The sequence below is a fragment of the Balaenoptera acutorostrata genome, chromosome 9 (assembly GCF_949987535.1).
Source record: "Balaenoptera acutorostrata chromosome 9, mBalAcu1.1, whole genome shotgun sequence".
NCBI classification, from domain to species: Eukaryota; Metazoa; Chordata; class Mammalia; order Artiodactyla; family Balaenopteridae; genus Balaenoptera; species Balaenoptera acutorostrata.
In genome coordinates, this window is record NC_080072.1 from 63,855,266 (window position 1) to 63,876,940 (window position 21,675).

General features: G+C 38.4%; 1 protein-coding gene across 2 annotated transcripts in view; it reads right to left on the bottom strand.

The window, feature by feature from the left end:
* Positions 1–21,675, bottom strand: part of DLG2 (discs large MAGUK scaffold protein 2) — a 1,232,045-nt gene that overhangs the window by 1,032,779 nt on the left and 177,591 nt on the right. For both annotated transcript variants that reach the window (XM_057552562.1, XM_057552552.1), the window contains exon 2: positions 18,449–18,610. In XM_057552562.1, coding sequence (XP_057408545.1) covers positions 18,449–18,610 — 162 coding nt within the window. The remainder of the gene's footprint in view (positions 1–18,448; positions 18,611–21,675) is intronic.

Here is a 21,675-nt window from a genome sequence, read left to right on the forward strand (position 1 = left end):
CATTTATTTGACAGAGGAACAGCTCCAGCTTCTGCAGTTTTCCTTAAATCGCTGAGATTTTTCCCCCCAATTAAATCACCCAGTGACAGCAGCAATTCTATCACGCTACTTTCTTAACTGGGTCAGAAGGCAGAAAGGTAACAAGGTGAGGCTTGCAACAATATATCATGTTAAGAACCATCACTCAGTGGCTTCAGATCCAAATCAAAACCGTGAAAGACAGGATGACATTCGATGTTGAAATGAAAAATACCAACCATGTTTCTCTGAGGCTCAGGCATGAATACACAGCCACATTTTATATAACAGTCGGCTCAGAGGATTAGTAAAACAGAGGCTGCAAAACCTGGAAATCCTCCTACCTACATTAAGCTAATTGAGTTGGAGACATCCAATTCATCACATTTGCAGCCTGATTTATAAGCAACTCACCCTGTCCTAAAGCAGAAAGTTTTCGAAATGTTATGAGCTAGCTATTCTTAAAATTTCAAACCCAGCAACTCTGAACCTGTCAATATCTTAATGGTATAGAGAAAAGGAAGAATCCAATTCAAGTGCACTTCTGTGACCCTGATGAAAAAAAAAAAAATCCAGTGCACACCTTATGACTGACATTTCCATAAAGAGTCTAGCCACGTGTCGGAAATCTTCTGTGCCTGAATCGTATAGAAAATGCATCATCTTTTTAGCAAGGTGATGGGGTAATTTAAAATCAGTTCTTTGCTAGGATGCAACTTCCATTCAGCATAAAGAAAACAATCTTATGACAGTTAAAAGTCAAATTCAGACAGGCAAGATATTATAGCTCTTGGCTTGCATAGCTAGGAAAGCTTGTGATACTAACTAATGAACACAGAAAATTGCCTTAGGACTATACATCAAAAATACTAATCGGAATGGAATCATAAGCAGAAGTCCTGCATTTCGAGCACTCTCCTGAAGCAAATGGACCCTCAGTCCTCCTCCTTGTCTGGGGGAACCTGTTGATCCCTGTTGCTGAGAGCTGCTGTGGAATCAGGGGTACCTCACTGACAGACCAGATCAAAAATAGGCCACCTCCTATTTTTTCTGACACTTACAAAAGATTTCTTCTTGAGAAGGACAAGCATTCCTTGCGAGGCAGAGAAATGACAATCATAAATTCTCAGAGATGGAAAGGAGCTTGCGAAATTCCTTCCACCCAGAAATTCTTAACTTTGAGGCTGTGGTCCTTAGGGAGTACATAGATGGGCTTTAAGTGATCCATCCTTTAAGTAATCATCCTTGAAATTTTATCCAAAAATTTTGTGGTTATATATTATTGGGGTTTTTTTAGTGAGAAAGGGACTCATAGTTTTTAGCAATTTCTCAAAGGGGCTCACGACTTCAAAACGGTTAAAAACACTGTTGTTCAACATCCTATCTCATACCTGAATCATCTCCACAATATTTTATTGAGGATTTTCTAGCCTCTGTTTGAATACCTTCAGTGACAGGAAGCTCACTGTCTTATGAGGCAGCCCATTATATCTTTGGACAGCTCTACTGAAAAAAATTAACTCACATAGACTCTGTCTTCTCATTGTTTACGCTAGAGGTCACAGCATCGAGAGAGATTATATAGAATAGTTGCTTGTTATAAACAATTTGAAGCCAGGAATGACCGTGTCCTCTAAGCTGAGTTTCCTCTCCAGTGACCACACCATTCATGCCTCTGATGTTTCCATTTGACATGGTTTTAATCCCCTCACCAGCCTATTTGCCCCTCTCTGGAAGCACTCCAATTTGCTGCCATTCTCCCTGAAATATGCTTCTCAGATTCTATTGCTCCACTCTGGAACAGTGCAGAATTATCACCTCTTTGTTCTTGATATAACAATTGCATTAGTGTAGCCAAAAACCACACTGACTTTTTTGAGAGCCCCATATATAGACAACTCTTTGAACTGAGCTATGCTGAACCACTCAAGCTCCTTTTTCTTTATCATGTGTTGCTGATTTGTTCCCCATTGATCATTCTAAAAAAGCAGCAATGAGAAGAGAAGGGAAAGGAAAATAGAGACTAGAGAAGCAGGAAGGGAAGGTGGAGGTAGCCACAGGAATCTGGCAGGGAGTTAGGGTGGGGCGCTTTAAGCACATGTAATAAAATTCATGCTGACCAATGACAGAATTCTTAGTCTCAGTAACTGCCCCAAATGTGTTTATTATTATCTTCGGTATACAAATGTAGAAACTAGGGTTCAGAGAGGTTCAGTGATTTCCCAAATGGCATACTTCTGACACCAAGCCCACATGGCCCAGCAGTTCTGGTAAAGCACCTGCTAAAAGAAAAAAATAACATCACCACTGTGAAGACTGGTCTTTTATATATGGATTCTTTAAAATTTGTTTTTAAAGAGCTATTTCATCAGTGGTTACACAAATATTAGAAGCCATATCAGAGGTAACTAATGATGAGGCAGATGTTATTCTTATTGAATCAAACTGATACATGCAATTTCACTGGAGAGACTGAGAATGAGAGAGATTTTTGTCCATTTTCAACAACGTCAGTTTGGCCCTTTGAGAAAGCTGAAAATTGGCATCAACAAACAAAAAGTTAGTGATAACAATTTCCAGCAACATTTCCTGGAAATTGGAATAAGTAAACCTCTGTGACGTGCTATGTAGAACACACCTGCTTATCTACTTCTTTTGAGAAATAGAGGAATAAACTCTGGCCTGGGAATCTGGGACCCAGATTCCTGCCTCAGCTTTAGCATTAAGTGTGTGTCTGCCTGGGGAAAATCTCATAACCTATCTCTTAGTTTCTTTATGTGTAAAGTAATGGAGTTAGACTGTGATTTCACATGTTCCCACTCAGTTCTAAGCTCTATAGTTCTATGGTCTTGCTATTGAACACTAGGTCATCTGGCTCTTTAGGGAATTTATTGCCTAGGTCCATGCAGCACATTCTCTAAGTTATATCAGGGTATCATGTCGTCTAAGTAGGAGCTCCCTTCTCTGACTCATATAAATATGTTGAATGTCTAGTGGCAGCTCTGCTTTAATTGTTCATAATAGAGAAATGAAGCCTGTTTTTGAAATTCTATATTTAAGTTTTTTTTAAAAAAAATAAATTTATTTATTTTTGGCTGCGTTGGGTCTTCGTTGCTGTGCACGGGCTTTCTCTAGTTGCAGAGCGCAGGCTTCTCATTGCGGTGGCTTCTCTTGTTGCGGAGCATGGGCTCTAGGCGTGCGGGCTTCAGTAGTTGTGGCACACAGGCTCAGTAGTTGTGGCTCACGGGCTCTAGAGCGCAGGCTCAGTAGTTGTGGCGCATGGGCTCAGTTGCTCTGCGGCATGCGGGATCTTCCTGGACCAGGGCTCGAACCCGTGTCCCCTGCGTTGGCAGGCGGATTCTTAACCACTGCACCACCAGGGAAGCCCCAAAAAATTCTATATTTAAGTTTTATATTGCTTGTTTATAAGTAAAAGCTGGTTATATAAATGTCTTATTGTTCCCTGAGAAAATAAACCACCAATAAAACAACTTATTAAATTCCCTCACATATAACATGAAATGATAAAACCAGAACATCTCTAGAGCACCCGATCTGAGGTTCAATCACTAGAATTTCAAACTGAGTTCTGAAATGACTTCCACGTGTGCCCTGTGGTTTACTGGCCCATCAGGTCGGGGTGGGGTAGGCTGTCCTGCCTGGTGCTATGGGCAGAGGGACCACAACAAGAGCCTTTAGAGTGCACTTTAAATGCACTTACCTGTGACTCCAAATTGGCCACAAGCTCAAGCACACTCAGTGTTCTGGCATTACAGAAGGAACAAACCATCTGCCCTCAGAGTGATTTTGGTGAGTCAGTTGGCCTGGGAGTGCTGCTTTGGGGTTAAATTCACTCACTTGACGCTGGCAATTCCTCTGAGAGCTGGGGGAAATCAATTCAATTTTCTCTACCATATTTTCTCATAGAACGTTCTCTCAAATAAACCTCATGAGGCTTCTTTTGTCCATGCCTATAGAGGAATTTGAAAATTGCCTCCTGGAATGCCATTCGTACTTATTAAGTGAGGTTAAATAAACCCTCAGTTATATAGTTTCTGTTCACTAAACGATTTGTGCACATCTTGATTTCCTTAATATATTTAAGTGTTTCATAGAGAAAGGCTCTATCTCTTATTTCTTTTATTGTCTCCCATGGTGTTTAATAAAGCCCTGGTAATACACATGGCAGTCATTCGATAAACACTGTGGCATCATGGATTTCAAGACAGCAGTTCCCAATGTTAGCAACAAAGTCACCTGGAGAGGAAATAAAAATACAGAGCCCAGGATTGGTGAAGTGGGATGGGGCTGGGCTGATGCACACCTAGTTTCAGAACTACTTGTGTAAGTGTCTCAGTTGGTAGTAATGGCGGCCACAACAGACACTGATGGAGAAAACAGCAGTGGTTAATACTATAAAGTGTTCAAGTTCAGTCTCCGCCATTTCTGACGATATGTTTTTAGGAAATTATTTAAGTTCTCTGGGCCTCAGGTTTTCTTCCCCACCTACCTTCCTTCTGTACTATGGGAAAGTTGGACCAGATCAGTGGCTTCCTGACTTTCTTGACCTTGATTACAAAAAGAAACATACTTTACATTGTGAGTAAAGTATACACCCACACTTAACTGAAGCAAAGGTTTCTACCTGTGATGTACTCTCATATTTTCTATTCTGTTCTTTCATTCTATTCTAAAATTATCAGGTAAATTGATTTCACATCTGCTAATGGGTCAGTTGCAGTTTGAAAACCCTGAACTTGGTGATTTCTACCATCCCCTTCAGTTTTAAAACTGTTTGGTTCTCATTTGCTGGTGAATAATTCAGCAGTGTGACTAAGAGTGAGGGGTCTGATGTCAGGCTAGCTGAACTCATACCCCAGATCTATCAAGGACTCAATGCGTAACTGTAGAAAAGCTTTTCTAACTTCTTAGCACTCATTTTCCTTGTCCATAAAGTGGGAATAATAAGAAAACCTACCTTACAGGGTGGTTAAGTGGAATAACCCAATGCATGCAAAGCATTTGGAATAGTGCCAGCATATATTAGGAATTCAATAAATACTACATTTTATATTTTATTATTTCTCCTAAAACAGACTCTAGACAGAAAACTTGGTGAGTGAAAGAAAAATTCATGAAATTGAATTTTAGACCTTAGCGGCTGCCTCATAGTGCTCCCCCACCGGCCCCCACCAAAGGAACCTAGTAGTTTTGTTGAATAAATATAAATGAACAAATACAAACTATTGATATAACCAAAATCTCCTTGTTAAAGAAAACGCCAGGTAACATACACTTGATTTCAACAACAACAAAATTACACCATACAAAATCGTGCTAGAGTCATGCCTCTGAGTTTAAAGAAGTGGGATTTGATCTGTATTTAGAATTAGTGGAGTATGATTATAAATACACTCCTAGACGTAGAACAAAAAACTATTTCCGGGCTTCCCTGGTGGCGCAGTGGTTGAGAATCTGCCTGCCAATGCAGGGGACACGGGTTCGAGCCCTGGTCTGGGAAGATCCCACATGCCACGGAGCAACTGGGCCCGTGAGCCACAATTACTGAGCCTGCGCGTCTGGAGCCTGTGCTCCGCAACAAGAGAGGCCGCGATGGTGAGAGGCCTGTGCACCGCGATGAAGAGTGGTCCCCACTTGCCACAACTAGAGAAAGCCCTCGCACAGAAACGAAGACCCAACACAGTCATAAATAAATACATAAATAAATAAATAAATAAAAGAACGCGAATTTCTAAAAAAAAAAAAAAAAAAAATCAAGGCTCCTCTATAAAACAAAACAAAACTATTTCCATCTTCATGGGTTAATAATATTCTCTAGACTTAAACGATTCATGTGTGAATTTAATAAGTGTGTTAAATATCTCTATTTTATTACCCAACACTTACTGGATAGCCACTTGTTACTATGAAGTCATGTTTTTTAATTTTTTAACTAATACATTTTTAAGTAATACAAAATTATATATTTAAATCAATGCTTCCCTCCAAGTAGCTACCTTGAGAGATTGTACATGTGTTCTAACATCCTCCAAAACCAGCCACAAAGCAGAGTACATTTCTTTACGCTTCAGCACAGTCTTGTTTGGATCACTCAAAACCTGGCTGTGTTCCCAACTTACTTGCTATACTTTATTGGAACTAGCCAAAGAGACATTCACTTTCATGTGAAAGACAACAATTTTGGATAATCCAACTTTGCTTAGCTGAGATGGGGTATCCTATAGTGTAAAACCATTCTCTTAAGGACAGCAAGTGTGAAAATATAACAAGAGCCCATGTCTACTGAGAGTTCAAAGAGCTGATTAATTTTAAATTCAGATTTGCTCTTGCATACACATACATTTTCTACTTTATAATTACTATTTACTGAGCACCTACTAGGTGCCTAATCCTATTCTAAAGACTTCCCATGTATTATCTTAAGTAATTCTTAAAATAACCCTGTGAGTTCCATGTTATTATTTATAATAGGGGAAAGTCAGTAGATTTGCTAAAGGGCACAGCTAGAAAGCAAAAAAGCCAGAATTTGAATATAAGTACGTCCGATTCTAAAATCCATCTGCTTTCCCCTGTAAGCTATTGCTTTTCTGGATTAGCTGGGAAAGAGTTAAAAATTCTAAAGCCCAATCAATGTCAACACTTATTTATGAATGAATGTGTGAGATTTGAAATAATTTCTATATATCTTTGCTAATAAAAAAAGAATTGAAAACATGCTTGCTAAAAGGTTACGACTCCGATTTTTTTTAATGGGGGAACTACTGATGGGCAGCCTTTATGAGCTTTATGTATATTATTTCTAATTCTTATAGAAAGCCTTGGCAGTAATCCTAGTCTTGAGAAGAACTGTGTTGAGTCTTGAGTTAACTCTTTAGGAATATCTTAAATCTACAAATAATCACTAATGACAGTTAGGATTGTTCTAAACACTCTTCATTTTTTAAAAAACTTATTATGCCTTTAATATACATAACAACCTAATATTTCTTAGAGAAAATTCATTATTATTGTTGTTATATTTATTACATAGCTGAGAGAAATAGGAGATTTGGATGTCATTCTGCTGACTTATCTTTCCAGAGCCATGGTGGGGACCCATTAACCCATGGTGGGCTAGTTCTAGAGAGCATTCTTGAATTGTGAGGTGCTGCGGTAGGTCCTATGCCCACCATTTGCTTCTTCCCTTTTTCCAACTTCTGGCTTAAATACCCAGGATTATTTGAGGTATGCTGTTGGTACCTTTTCCAATTAATGATAATTGAAGCAAGAATTGTTTCATTTGCTGAGAATTTTGACCAGGAGCTTTTGTGCCTGGATTCAGTATATGTCTGTCAAGGCCATATTTCACTCAACCATTTTCCTCTCACCAAGGTCTGGGGCTGGAACAAAATGCATTATTCACAAATATGCAAATCTCTGCCAAACCCTTCTTAGGTTTTTATTAACTAAGAGCTTCTCAATTTAGCCTCACAAATCTGTTTTTTTTTTCTCCCCGCCAAGACCAGATGCTTCCTGAACCATCAGGTCAGCTGCTTCTACCATCTAGTGGTGAGAGACTGAAATGAACGAAGGTTACATTTTTGAAAATTACTTTTTTTCTAAGATAGCAAAATCAGCTTAGTTTTCTCATTAGTAATATTACTAAAGGCACTATGGCTAGAAAGGAAAAAATTAATACATTTTTTTCAGTTGATGGTCAAGATCCCATGACTATTGGAGTCAAATATATCTCATAAGGTTTTTTCTTTCCTTCTTCCTTCCTTCCTTTTTCCCTCCCTCTCTCTCACCCTCTGCCTCTTTTTTCCTTCCTTTCTTTCCTTCTTTCTTCCTTTCTTTCCTCCCTCCCTCCCTCCCTCCCTCCTTCCTAAAATTTGTGATCAAGTAACAAGGCATGTAGGGACTTCCCTGGTGGCACAGTGGTTGAGAATCCGCCTGCCAACGCAGGGAACATGGGTTCGATCCCTGGTCCGGGAAGATCCCACACGCCACGGAGCAACTAAGCCCGTGTGCCACAACTACTGAGCCTGTGCTCTAGGGCCCGCGAGCCACAACTACTGAGCCCGCGCACCACAGCTACTGAGCCCGTGCGCTCTAGGGCCCGCATGCCGCAATTACTGACCCCGCGTGCTGCAACTACTGAAGCCTGTGTGCCTAGAGCCCATGCTCTGCAACAAGAGAAGCCACCACAATGAGAAGCCCATGCACCGCAATGAAGAGTAGCTCCCAGTCACTGCAACTAGAGAGAAAAGCCCGTGTGCAGCAACGAAGACCCAATGCAGCCAAAAAAAATTAATTAATTAATTAAATTTTTTTAAAAGTCATCTAGTGTTTGGTCACCTCGATTCTAGGTACTATAGAGGTGCCAATTTTTTTAATGTATAAGATGTGATCCTCTTTTACTAGAAATGTATAACTCAGTTTAAAAAAGAGAAATATTAGACTACTAAGGGTTAAACACTGTGGTAAATTACTCACTGCTTCATGGTCTCCTCAGTGGTCCTCTCTGTTCATAAAACCCCTAACATGGTGGTATTGTTCCCTGTGTTTCAGTCCCCAGCAGCCTCCTCTTCCTTTCCTGAGCAATCCCATCCATACTGCTTCAACTACACAGAAGATGCCTAAGTCTCCATTGCCGGATCAGATCTCTCTAAATTCCCAGATCTTTATTTCAAACTGCCTGTTAAACCCTTCTACCTGAGTGCAACATCAATATCTCAAACTCAGTTATTCAGATCTAACCTCAGAATCTTTTCACCCCATCCTTAAATCTATTCTTCCTCTAGCAGTCTTGATTACATTTCACGATACCTCCTCTACACAACTGGTCAAATAAAAAATGTGTGGATTAACCTCTATTTCTTTCTCTCCTCTATCATCTATACTTAATAGGTCTCAAGTTCCTGATGATATCTTTTCCTCAATAATCTTTCTAGTTTATTCCGTCCTCCATCCCCAATGTCTCTGCTGTATCTCAGAGCTTGTCCACCTGTTGCATTTTGCCTGATGTCCTTGATTGTGATACACCCTTTTGTTGTTTTTCTTCCACTCTGCTATATGACATGACTAATGGTCTAATTTGCAAATCTGACCAGGTCTCTCCTCTTTTTAAATTGCATAGTCATTCCTCATTACCTACAAGGTGAAGTCCAATCTCCACCTAAGGCCCTTCATTACGTTCCCGTCTATCTCCCTTGCTTGATGGCATGCTTTGGACCCACTTCTGTACCCCCTCTTAATCCTTATATTCCATCCCTCTGCCCTACTCAATTATAAATAAAAATAACCTGCTATTTCTAGAGTTCTTCCATACTGATAGACAACTGCTGGAGTCTGGGACAAACTTGACCTGTCTGCTTTATCTCCAACTTCCTTCAAGTCAAAATAAGCTCCCCTATAATGCTTTCTCTGACCATACCTATCCCTAGATCTCCAGCTCAGAGAAAATTAAATCATTTCTCTAGGTCTTGGGAGCATTTTTCTCTTCTTTGGTACTTTCTTTATTGCACATAACATGACATGTTATAATGTATACATCTCCAAGTTTGTGAATCTAACTATTGCTTGTAAGCAACTTGAAGGCATATTCCTCTTTGTATCTTCAGGGAATAACATAGAGCCCAGCATACAGGAGAAGGTCGAAGAGATTTTACTGTACAAATGAATGAACGGATAAATAAATGAATCAATCAATACACATAAGAGGTTCTGTTCATATTAAACTTAACTGCATCTCAGAAATGCTAGATGATTTTCCTGAGGTTACCCAGCCAGAAAGTACAGTCTGGATTCAAACATTTATTTTTTTGGCTCCAAAGTCCATGATGTTTTACAATAACCACACTACTTTCTGCCTGAAAGTAATGAAAACCTGAACAGGGATAATTGCTGTGGATAAAGAGAGGAAGATGAGAACACTAAGACATTTGAAAACAAAGGAGAGATTAAAATGAAAAAAAAAATCCATAAATAAGTTTCTAGTTTAGAATATTAAAATAATACTAATACATACTAATATCAAAACATCAATAGCAATAAGGATAGCTGCCATTTTTGTGTATTTCTTATGTGCCTAACACTGAGCTCTTTTTACAGAGCTCAAACTTCATAGAAACATATGAGTGAATGCCATTATTTTACAAATAAAAAAACTGAGGCTGAAGGAGGTTAAAAAAACTTAAGCAAGCTCACACAGCCAGTAAGTAGAGGACCAGGTATTCAATCTGACTGAGGCTGCTTCTAAGGCCAGAATAAATTTTTATGTTAAACTTTTCTATTGGTTGTAATCGTCATCATATATGTGTCTGTTATAGTATTTTCGGAAGTGTATGTGTCCAAACAAAAAACAATTTTATTTGGGAAAAATGGTCTCATGACCAAACATGTTTGGAAAATACTGTGTATTAATCATATCCCCATCTTAGAGGTTTATATTTCATATTATCATATTAAAGACCGAGAAATCATTCAATAAGTTAATGGATTTAACCTCTCAAATGTTTTCAGCATTCATCCCTTTCTTTTCCTTATAATGCTGACAAAATCCCACCAGACGCACTTTGGGAAATCCTGGTTTAGTTTCACTGTAGACGTCAATGAGGGAGAAAGAAGAAAAATAAAACAAAACAAAAATAAGATGTGGTCCAGTTCACAGGAGCTTACGCATTTATTAGGAGCAAGATAAATGGAATATCTAAAGGAAAGGACAATACCTAATTCCACAAAATTATTTCGATTAATAGAATAAGGTGCATATAAAAAAGCTAACTATGCAAACTCCATGTGTCATAGGACGTTATAACCGAGTGGAGTCGGTCAAGAGTTAATAGGAAAGACTTCACGAAGAAAGATTAATTGTACTGTTGGCTAAAACATACTTTCCTATAAGGCAGGCTCTGGCAACTCTGTTAAGAAAATAGTTGTGCAACAAAGTACACTTTATCTTTCCTGCCTGCAGTTCTGTATATTAGCTTCCTCATTTGTGAGCAATCACCCCCTATAATTTCCCCAAACTTGCACTGCCTCCAGATTCTCCATTGTTTTTCCATATATATTCAACAAATGCCCAGTTGTTCAAGGGTATAAGAGTCTATCCTAACTTCTTATATTCTCACTTTCTGGTAAATCTTCCCAGAACTGTTTATTCTGGTCTCAATGAGAATTAGAAGATAGAAAATCATATTTATCTGATTAAAGCAATTCACACCAATCTATGAAAAAAAACCCTTTAATCTTCCTTGTAAATAATCATTGCTGACTTTGACTGTAAGACATACCATTTTTTTGCACCCTAGGAGATGCTGCCAATTTTAATTGCAAGATGTCATTGATTTTAGGACACATCCAGATTTCAGATATGTAATACATGAGGAAATATCAGGTTTAAAATCGATGAAATTCTGTATCAATGATTAGGGGACAACAGATAGAGAAAAACAAGAAGTCTGTGCCTTAATTTCTTGCTTATTTTAATATCAATGTCACTAATCCCCCAGAAGGCAATTATTCATAACTGTTCATATTGCCATTTACGAATAATTAATTTAACAAAGTATGTGTTAAAGGACTGAGAATATAATAATGAGTAAAACCAACATACATCCTGACCTTGAGGGCGTTCGTATAATGATGATATACTGACAGTAAATTTATTAAAACAAAACTAATGGTTATGAATAAAAGTAGAATCAAAACAACTGGCTGGATTTCTGGTCTAACAAATATCATGTTAACGTGAAACAGAGCATAGAGAGTAGCTTTATTCATTTATCGATCAATGTTTGAATGTGTAACTTCTACGTTGCTCATTTCTGAAAATTATAAGATAGTTTATAAAATTAAACACACTTGGAATGAACATTTTAAAAGATGAATAACTAAATAAAAATGACAGAAATAGATCTTGCCAGGTCCTGGGAAGAAGAAGCATGAGGGTTGTGGTGTGGACTTACCTGGGTTCTCTACACCTAGTGTGAGGATTGTATCTCAATGCAGAAAACGCTCCAATTGCTCAAAACAAAGTGTGTCTCTCTTGCTGAGAAACAAATTCTTACAATCTCAAGGGATTCTTCAAAAGGGAACTAGCTCCCAAATAACTACTTTTTGTCATGGGAGAGCAACATAATCCTTGGGAGTTTACTACTGGGTGAATTGAAATATTTTAAAGATAGAACCTATTTTCCTTCTATTTCCTCATCATGCTCCCATCTATCACCACTCTTCATGGTTCTCATTTAGGAAACTAAATTTCTTACACATTTGCTTACATTTTATATTTGCTTAACTTTTAAGAATAAGGTTATATGAAAAAAATGATCTTCAAATTTTACACACCTGGAGCCAAGGAAGGAAAATTTGACGCTAAGATCTCTTTAAAATTAGTAGAACCATTTAGAGGAAGGTAATATAACACAGGAGTGATAAAGAATACAGATTTTGTATCCAGAAAGACCCAAGACACAAATATTGGCATTCCTATTCACTAGTTCTGTGGTTGAAGGGAACTATTTAATTTTAACATCAGGTATAATATCTCATAGAGGTCAAATGAGATAAATAAAATAAATGATTTTGAAGTATTTGTCATGATAGCAGGTTGATGATAATAACAAGATCAAAAGTGATATTTGGTTGTGCTTACTATGTGCCAGACACTTACTAAACACTTTACATGTATTATTTCATTTAATTAGTATAAAAATCCTATGAGATAAATATTATTGGTACCTTCATTTTACAGATGAAGAACCTGAGATAGAGAGTTAACAGATACTCTGTAAAGAGTACTCTGCTAGATGCTTGGGGTCTCACAGTACCTAAGATTCAGAAATTTGAAATCCTACTGCAGAGTGAAGATAAGTCATACATAATTAGAACTGAGGTTCCCTAGGAGAGTGACGCGCATATTTATTTATTTATTTATTTATTTTTAACATCTTTATTGGAGTATAATTGCTTTACAATGGTGTGTTAGTTTCTGCTTTACAACAAAGTGAATCAGCTATATATACATATATCCTCATATCTCCTCCCTCTTGTGTCTCCCTCCCAACCTCCCTATCCCACCCCTCTAGGGGGTCACAAAGCACTGAGCTGATCTCCCTGTGCTATGTGGCTGCTTCCCACCAGCTATCTCTTTTACATTTGGTACAGTATATATGTCCATGCCAATCTTTCACTTCATCCCAGCTTACAGTTCCCCCTCCCCGTGTCCTTAAGTCCATTCTCTAAGTCTGCATCTTTATTCCTGTCCTGACCCTAGGTTCTTCAGAACCATTTTTTTTTTTTTTTTAGATTCCTTATATATGTGTTAGCATACGGTATTTGTTTTTCTCTTTCTGACTTACTTCACTCTGTATGACAATCTCTAGGTCCATCCACCTCACTACAAATAACTCAATTTCGTTTCTTTTTATGGCTGAGTAATATTCCATTGTATATATGTGCCACATCTTCTTTATCCATTCATCTGTTGATGGACACTTAGGTTGCTTCCATGTCCTGGCTATTGTAAATAGAGCTGCAATGAATATTGTGGTACATGACTCTTTTTGAATTATGGTTTTCTCAGGGTATATGCCCAGTAGTGGGATTGCTGGGTCGTATGGTAGTTCTATTTTTAGTTTTTTAAGAAACCTCCATACTGTCTTCCATAGTGGCTGTTTCAATTTACATTCCCACCAGCAGTGCAAGAGGGTTCCCTTTTCTCCACACCCTCTCCAGCATTTATTGTTTGTAGATTTTTTGATGATGGCCATTCTGACTGGTGTGAGGTGATACCTCATTGTAGTTTTGATTTGTATTTCTCTAATGATTAGTGATGTTGAGCATCCTTTTATGTGTTGGTTGGCAATCTGTATATCTTCTTTGGAGAAATGTCTATTTAGGTCTTCTGCCCATTTTTGGATTGGGTTGTTTGTTTTTTTTGATATTGAGCTGCATGAGCTGCTTGTAAATTTTGGAGATAAATCCTTTGTCAGTTGCTTCCTTTGCAAAATACCTAGGAATAAACCTACCTAAGGAGACAAAAGACCTGTATGCAGAAAACTATAAGACACTGATGAAAGAAATTAAAGATGATACAAACAGATGAAGAGATATACCATGTTCTTGGATTGGAAGAATCAACATTGTGAAAATGGCTATACTACCCAAAGCAATCTACAGATTCAATGCAATCCCTATCAAACTATCAATAGCATTTTTCACAGAACTAGAACAAAATATTTCACAATTTGTATGGAAACACAGAAGACCCCAAATAGCCAAAGCAATCTTGAGAAAGAAAAACAGAGCTGGAGGAGTCAGGCTCCTGGACTTCAGACTATACTACAAAGATACAGTAATCAAGACAGTATGGTACCGGCACAAACACAGAAATATAGATCAGTGGAACAGGATAGGAAGCCCAGAGATAAACCCACACACATATGGTCACCTTATTTTTGAGAAAGGAGGCAAGGATATACAATGGAGAAAAGACAGCCTCTTCAATAAGTGGTGCTGGGGAAACTGGACAGCTACATGGAAAAGAATGAAATTAGAACACTCTCTAACACCATACACAAAAATAAACTCAAAATGGATTAAAGACCTAAATGTAAGGTCAGACACTATAAAACTCTTAGAGGAAAACATAGGCAGAACACTTTATGACATAAATCACAGCAAGATCCCTTTTGACCCACCTCCTAGAGCAATGGAAATAAAAACAAAAACAAAAACAAACAAATGGGACCTAATGAAACTTAAAAGCTTCTGCACAGCAAAGGAAACCATAAACAAGACAAGAAGACAACCCTCAGAATGGGAGAAAATATTTGCAAATGATGCGCATATTTAAAATCATGTTTTACTGCCCTTTGTTTCCCCACCACCTATTATGATACGCCTAGTAGATAGTCAATTAATACTTATTGAATTGATCTAAACTGAAAAGAAAATGTCCATACTTTATTACAGGCCAATTTCTTTTGTGGAAGATTCTAAGGTAGCATCTGAAGAGAAAGCATCCCCATCTGGAGGCAAGGAAAATAAACCACTAAATTGCATTTCTCCTTCCAACCCCATACTTCACACTGGTCGAGGCACTCTAATGAAAACAGGCTAAGCAAGCCCATCTATCAGCCAGGCAGCCGTTGTGCTCCAAAGGCAGATGAATCTTAGAACTGAGGTTTCAAGTGCTATGCGGTGATGGAAGAAATGACTGTCAAACCTGGAACAGTGAGATTACCCTGCTAATGGTTCAGAGCCCGCTGAATGCGACATCTAAACTGTTCTCCAGCAATCTCACACTCTGTTCAGGCATGCCACATGTAAGTTCCTAATTAATACTAGAGAACCCCATTGTCTTCTAAGTAGGATTCAGGGAATGGTATATGATTGTGTGTTTTGCCTCCTCACTCTTCCCCCTTTTAATGCTTGACCCAAGAGCACCAGACAGATCAAAGAAGCAACAACGTTGAAAATATGCCAGGTCTAATGGAGTATTTGTACCCTCTTAGCATTTCTATGACTTTAATAGGCTTCCTTTATGAGAAAATAACACATTCAATTTTAATCATGGCAGGTTTGCCAAACACTTGAACTGTGATAATATAATAACCTCTTAACAACTTGATTAGGAAATGTGTCCTGTTGCTGTAAAAATACACGTGCTTGAGCCTGATAGTGCTGTCCTGGGCCAACTCGTCCTGTCTCATGAGAGCCTCATGTGCTCATCTTTGCAAATATATTCAGTAGCTTCAGGTTGGTAGCCTGAAATCAGCAATACTGGGAGAGTTTACACCACGAAATTGGCAAACTCAACACATTGGGGTGTTTTCTTTTCTGGAAAAACTGTGCATATTTATCTCTATCATTGTTGTTGATAGAAGAAAGGTACACAGTCTCTTCATTAAGACAATCTAAGAGTGTATCTTGTTCAGCACAAACAACACCTCTAGAGGGTCATGAAGGAAAAGTCCTGGTCCCAAAATAGCTACCTCACAGGCTGGGTGCAGAAGTCCTGGATGAGCTCACCTTTCCATTCTCTTCACAATACATTGGGGGGTCACACTACTGAGCTGGTGATTCCAAAAAGGAAGGAAAGCCTATTCTAACCTTGATGTTTCATATCAGAGATTTATTATTCACAGGTGGCTACTTTTAAAGCAGATGTGGGAAACCATCAATAAAAGACATCACTATGGTAAAAACATAAAAACCAAAAATTTTTTTAAAGAACATAGTAAGAAATAAGATAGAACGGAGCAACAGAAACAGAAAACCTAAGCTGAGGAAAAGCCACCAAAGTGGAAGACATTTAACTCTGAGATTCCTAGAATCAAGGGATAAAGGGGAGATAGGAAAGATTCCTTTATATCTGAGATATATGATCTTCAGAAAGAGCAAAATTTCCTTCGACTCTAATAGACATTTTCCAAATGAGGCATGAAGTAGCATAACACATGGTATAATCAACAAACTGTAGATGTTCAGATAATTATATTATCAAGTATATGCTAAAAATTTAATATACAAAATGAAGATCTGATAGTGCTTTTATTATCTTGTTCCTATTTTTTACTGTTGCCAGCCTAGCTTTAGACTAGTCTCCATTGTCCTTCTCAGCTTAAAGCCATTGGGAGCTATGCTCTAGAGCCGATTAGAAAAGGAAGTGGTAGGAAGCGGGGAAAGACAAGTTAGGAGGACAAAATGGAAGGGAGGCTTCATGGAGGTTCTTACAGGGATTCTTTCATCCGGTTAGAAAGAAAAACATCTGAAGTGTAAATACTCTCTGTGCAGTCCAGTCTCCCAGCTCTGCCCTTTCTCAGTTTACACTGGTCAGCACAGATTAAGGATGAGCAATTGTTTGCAAAGATGAAAGGTCCTTAAAGCAGGAAGGTATTCATCTGACCACAGGATAGAATCATTGATTCCTATAGTTAGACTGGAGCTTAGAGACAATTTTGTGTGCCCTCCTGCTGAAAAAGGAGTCCTTTCCATCATACCACTGCCAGGTCATCATGCAAGCCTGATTTCTAGGGACAGGGAATTCCTGCTTCGCAAAGTAGTACTTTTTGGGGGTAGTTCTAACTGTCAGAAGTTGTGGTCTTATAATGATCCCAAATATACATTCCTGTTAATCATGCACAGTGGTTCTGCTTCTGCCCTCCAATATGGATGGAGTTTCCTACATGACAGCCCTAAGTATAAGAAGGTAAATTCCTGTTCTCCAACCTTTAATCTACTATTCTCCTGGCTAAAAATACCTATGTCCATCCATCAGTCAATGATTTCCAAAGAGACTCTGGGAAGAATTGAACAATGGATTCCAGAAGCAAAATATTTACATATTTTTACATACTATAAAATATTTACTGGAATTTGCCAATTAGCCTACTATTTTAACTAATTTGTGGTAACTAGCACTAGTTTATTTGATAATGCGGTTTTAGGATGCCAGGGTATTAAAATATACCAACCTTTGGAACTATATTAAACATAATTTAGCCTTTCTTTGATGTTCTGGAAGGTATAATAAGATCCCAGAAGGCATCAGGGCAACCTTCATGGCTACATTTTTTATTGCAACACAGCTATATGAAAGTGCTAGTGAAGTGAATGTTGTAAGTAACAAAATAAAAGAAAAAATTTTTTAGCAATATCAAGGGGTTATTTGGTAGTTTTTTGTTTTGTTTTGTTTTACATTTCAATTGTCTTCTATTACCTCACTGACTCTAGTTCCATGTTTCCTTTTTTGACTTTAATCAACATTTATAAGCTTTTATCCAAGACACAAAATCCATAGCATCAGCAAAGCAAAAGACAGAGTAAACTGCGACCAAGGAACACAGAAAATCCTTACTCTCATTTCATTGCCCCTCTTATCAAAATAGCATTTATCAAGAAATTGTTTTAAATTAAAGAAAAAAAGTAGAAAACGTTGGAAAAGTATGACACCACATAGAAAGAAATATAAAATAGAGCTGTTGATGAACCAACTCACGCATTTTCCTTTTTAGTCTACATGGTAAGGCAATTACTAGGTGTCATCATGTTATATTTACTTCCTTTGTTTTATCTGGAGCCAAGAATAGAGATGGAGAGATAGATCTGAACAAAACTTGATGTCCTCCTGGACTTTGTAAATACATGGTCAGTTTATTTTCCCTTTTAGTTTTTCACTGTTTGCTCTTTCCTTAGCCCATTCTCAACAACTAAAAGGATCTGCCAGACATTTCAACAAATAACTGTAAGAAGAACTTCCCTGTGTCAGGAATTCCCAGTAAGGCTCCAAACCACAGAGAGACCCTTTGGCAACCATGTCTCACTGTAGTGTTTTCAAAGAGCCTCACTTAAGGCCAGCAAACATCTCCCTTAGCAATGCAAACCACTCACTGCCGCCCGCTCTAAGAGCAAAAGAACTGACCTTCAGAGGAGAGATGTGAGACTGCAAGACGTATCCATGGACATTTTCTATTTGAGACAGGTTCTTTTCCGATACATGCACAAGTTCAGGGCCTCTCACTTCGTGGGTCAGTCGAGGTAAGGAATGATCATGTGGCGCGTCCTCATCTTGATAGCGATACTTCTGGGAAAAAAGACAAGAAAGAGAAAAGCATTAGCGTTTGCAAAGGGTACAGTTCTGCACTTCACATTCTCATTTCATTTACAGGACACAGTGTGTACCTATTGCTGACATCACCAAACAGGCTCTGCTGCAGTCTCTTTTGGTGGTCACCATTAACCAGGTCAAGTGGAAGCACTACTGAACCAATCATCAATACCAACCAATGCTTGTTTTTGCCTGATAATGCACTATCTCTGTTTATAAAATACAGAAGGGTGATAACAAATAAGACAGAGACTATTTACCTAAGTAGGTGAGGAGGTAACCCTCCAAATGACCAGATTAGCTAAATATGTGCTAAAAATTCTAGGTCAAGGATGGAAAAGAAAAAGTACTGAGCAAGAAGACAGAATTCTGATACAATCATTCAGGAAGCCTAATTTTGATTCAGATTATGTCCAAGCCTTAAGTTCTCTAGGAAATAAGGGAAAATTTTTGCCACCTGAATTTTTTGTATTGGCCTCAAAGGAAGACAATCTTTTCTTCCTTTCATATCCAAGGAAGAGGAGTGTTGATTTGGGTTAGTTGGACTCCAGGACAAAAGATCACAATTTCCGAAGATGGAGTTTTCTTTTAAAGAACTTAAAAATCAAGGCAAAGGGTCTGCCTATATTATATTGATACGATTCCCTGAGGGGAAAGAGATAATAGTTCCTTCTCTCTTGGTCCCTTTTCCTCTTTGTCACCTTCCTTCTATATGCCTATAATAGTAAGAGCATCCTCTGGCAAAGGCCGTGCTTTGAGTCTTCCAAGCAGACCTAAGGAAGCTGGCAGAGAAGGAAAAGGGTCAGGACAATGCATGGTCTGTGGGAGAGTAGACATGGCCATGGGTCAACCTCTATCTTCAGCCTTGGCCTGGGTTTCCCTCTTTTCTGTCTCTCTTTGCTTCTCACCCCTTTTCCTTCAGACCTGTCCCATTAGAGTCTCATTATTTCAAGGCTACTGGTCTACCTGGGAAAGAAAAAAGGGAACACTCTATATCCTACCCCCAACCCAGTTAATAAAATGTTAGTTTGCCTTGCTTTGTCTTTGTTCCCTTTGAATGGTACAGGGATATTAGGGGCAACCGTCCAAACATTGTCGTAACACTATCTCGGGCTTACCTGTGATGTCTAACCTCATCCCACTACCCACTTATTATCATCACCAACAGTTATTTTTATCACATCAGGTTACTAACAACACATCTTCTTAACAAAATCATGCCTATGTTTCTTTCATTTTTAGGTGAAAAATATGACTTCTTGGACATCGGTTCTCTGTCTGACTCATAAACTGACAGTAACAAGAAGAACCACCCAGGGTTGGCAATTCAATCTGATGTCCATTCTTACTCAGAAGTTGATTATCATTACTTGTATTTTCCAGGGAGGCTTTCTACAATGTTCCAAGCTTAATATTAGTTTCAAAACAAAAATTTCAGCTAACAGTATCTTGACTGAAGTTTGCAAAGACGCTCATCTATTTCTTTCACTGCAGTTCTTCTTATCTATGATGCTCCATTTTACTTATGAGAAAACTCACATTTAGAGAGGTTAAGAGACTTGTCCAGGGTCCCTTAACTAGTGGTCCTTAGAGCTGGGACCCTGTCCAGATAATTTGAATCTGAATCCTTTTTCTACTCTCATCATCCCCTCCTCTACTCACATAAGGAGATGAAGCCCAAGCCTGATAACAGAATCAGCAGCTTGGTAAAAAACACTTCATGGAGAACACACAACAACCTTCATGGAGGTTAGAACATTTCTGTGAATTACAAAATACCATACTTTCATTTTCCTAACTCTATGAATAATTTGGGCAGGTAATCTGCCTCAGAAACATGGATCCAGTTTAACATTCATTCTTGATCCGTTATGTATTGTTCATTGGAAGTGGAATAATGTCATACATATGCCCATTTTAGTGTCTCTGGCTTTCAGCCCATCTGCCCTCCACATCTCCTCCCCCTCTTCAATTTTCTCTCAGGAAGGCACTACCATCTATGCAATCACCCGAGCCAGAAAAGTAGGAGTCAGTGAGACTCCATCCTCTCTTTCACCACCCCCTACCATCTGTCAATTTATTAAATCACTGAGTCTGCCTAATTTATATCTTAAATAGTTCTTGAGTCTACCCCATCCTCATCCCCCACCACCTCCACTAACCACTGCCCACGTTCAGGTTTTCAGCTCTCAGCTGGACCACAGCAACAGCCTCTGGACTGGTTAGGCTGCTGCTGAGATTGCCCCTTTCCCATCCATCCTGTACAATATGCCAGGGAGCTGGCTTTCTGGATCTCAAACTGACAGAGTCCTTCTCTTCAAAACCCTTCAGTGGCTCCCACTGCCCACCTGACAAAGCTTAAGCTTCCTTATCCTGCCATAAGCCACCTCCCAACACCGCTACATGAGCTGAGTCCCCACTACTTCCAAACTCTTTTCTCTCACCACTCTTACCTCAGGGTTATGGAATAAATATAAACAAATAATTATTTCCAGTTTTTTAAAGATTTTTTAAAAATGTTAAATATGCATAACATAAAGTTTACCATCTGAACCATTTTTAAGTGTACAGTTTAGTAATATTAAGTATATTCACATTGATGTGTAACCAATCTTCAGAATCTTTTCATCTGGCAAAACTGAAACTCTATATACCCATTAAACAACTGCCCATTTTTCCCTCCTCCAGCCCCTGGCAACCACCATTCTACTTTCTATTTCTATGAATTTGACTATTCTAGATACCTTATATCACTGGAATCATACAGTATTTGCTTCTCATGACTGGCTTGTTTCATAATGCCTTCAAGGTTCCTCCATATTGTAACATGTGACAGGATTTCCTTCTTTTTAAGGCTGAATAATATCCCATTTTATGTATATACCACATTTTGCTTATTCATTCATCTGTAGATGGGCAGTTGATTGCTTCTACCTCTTGGCTATTGTGTATAATGCTGCTATGAACATGCATGTACAAAAATGTCTTTGGAACTATGCTTTCAATTCTTTTGGATAGATACCCAGAAGTGGAATTGCTAG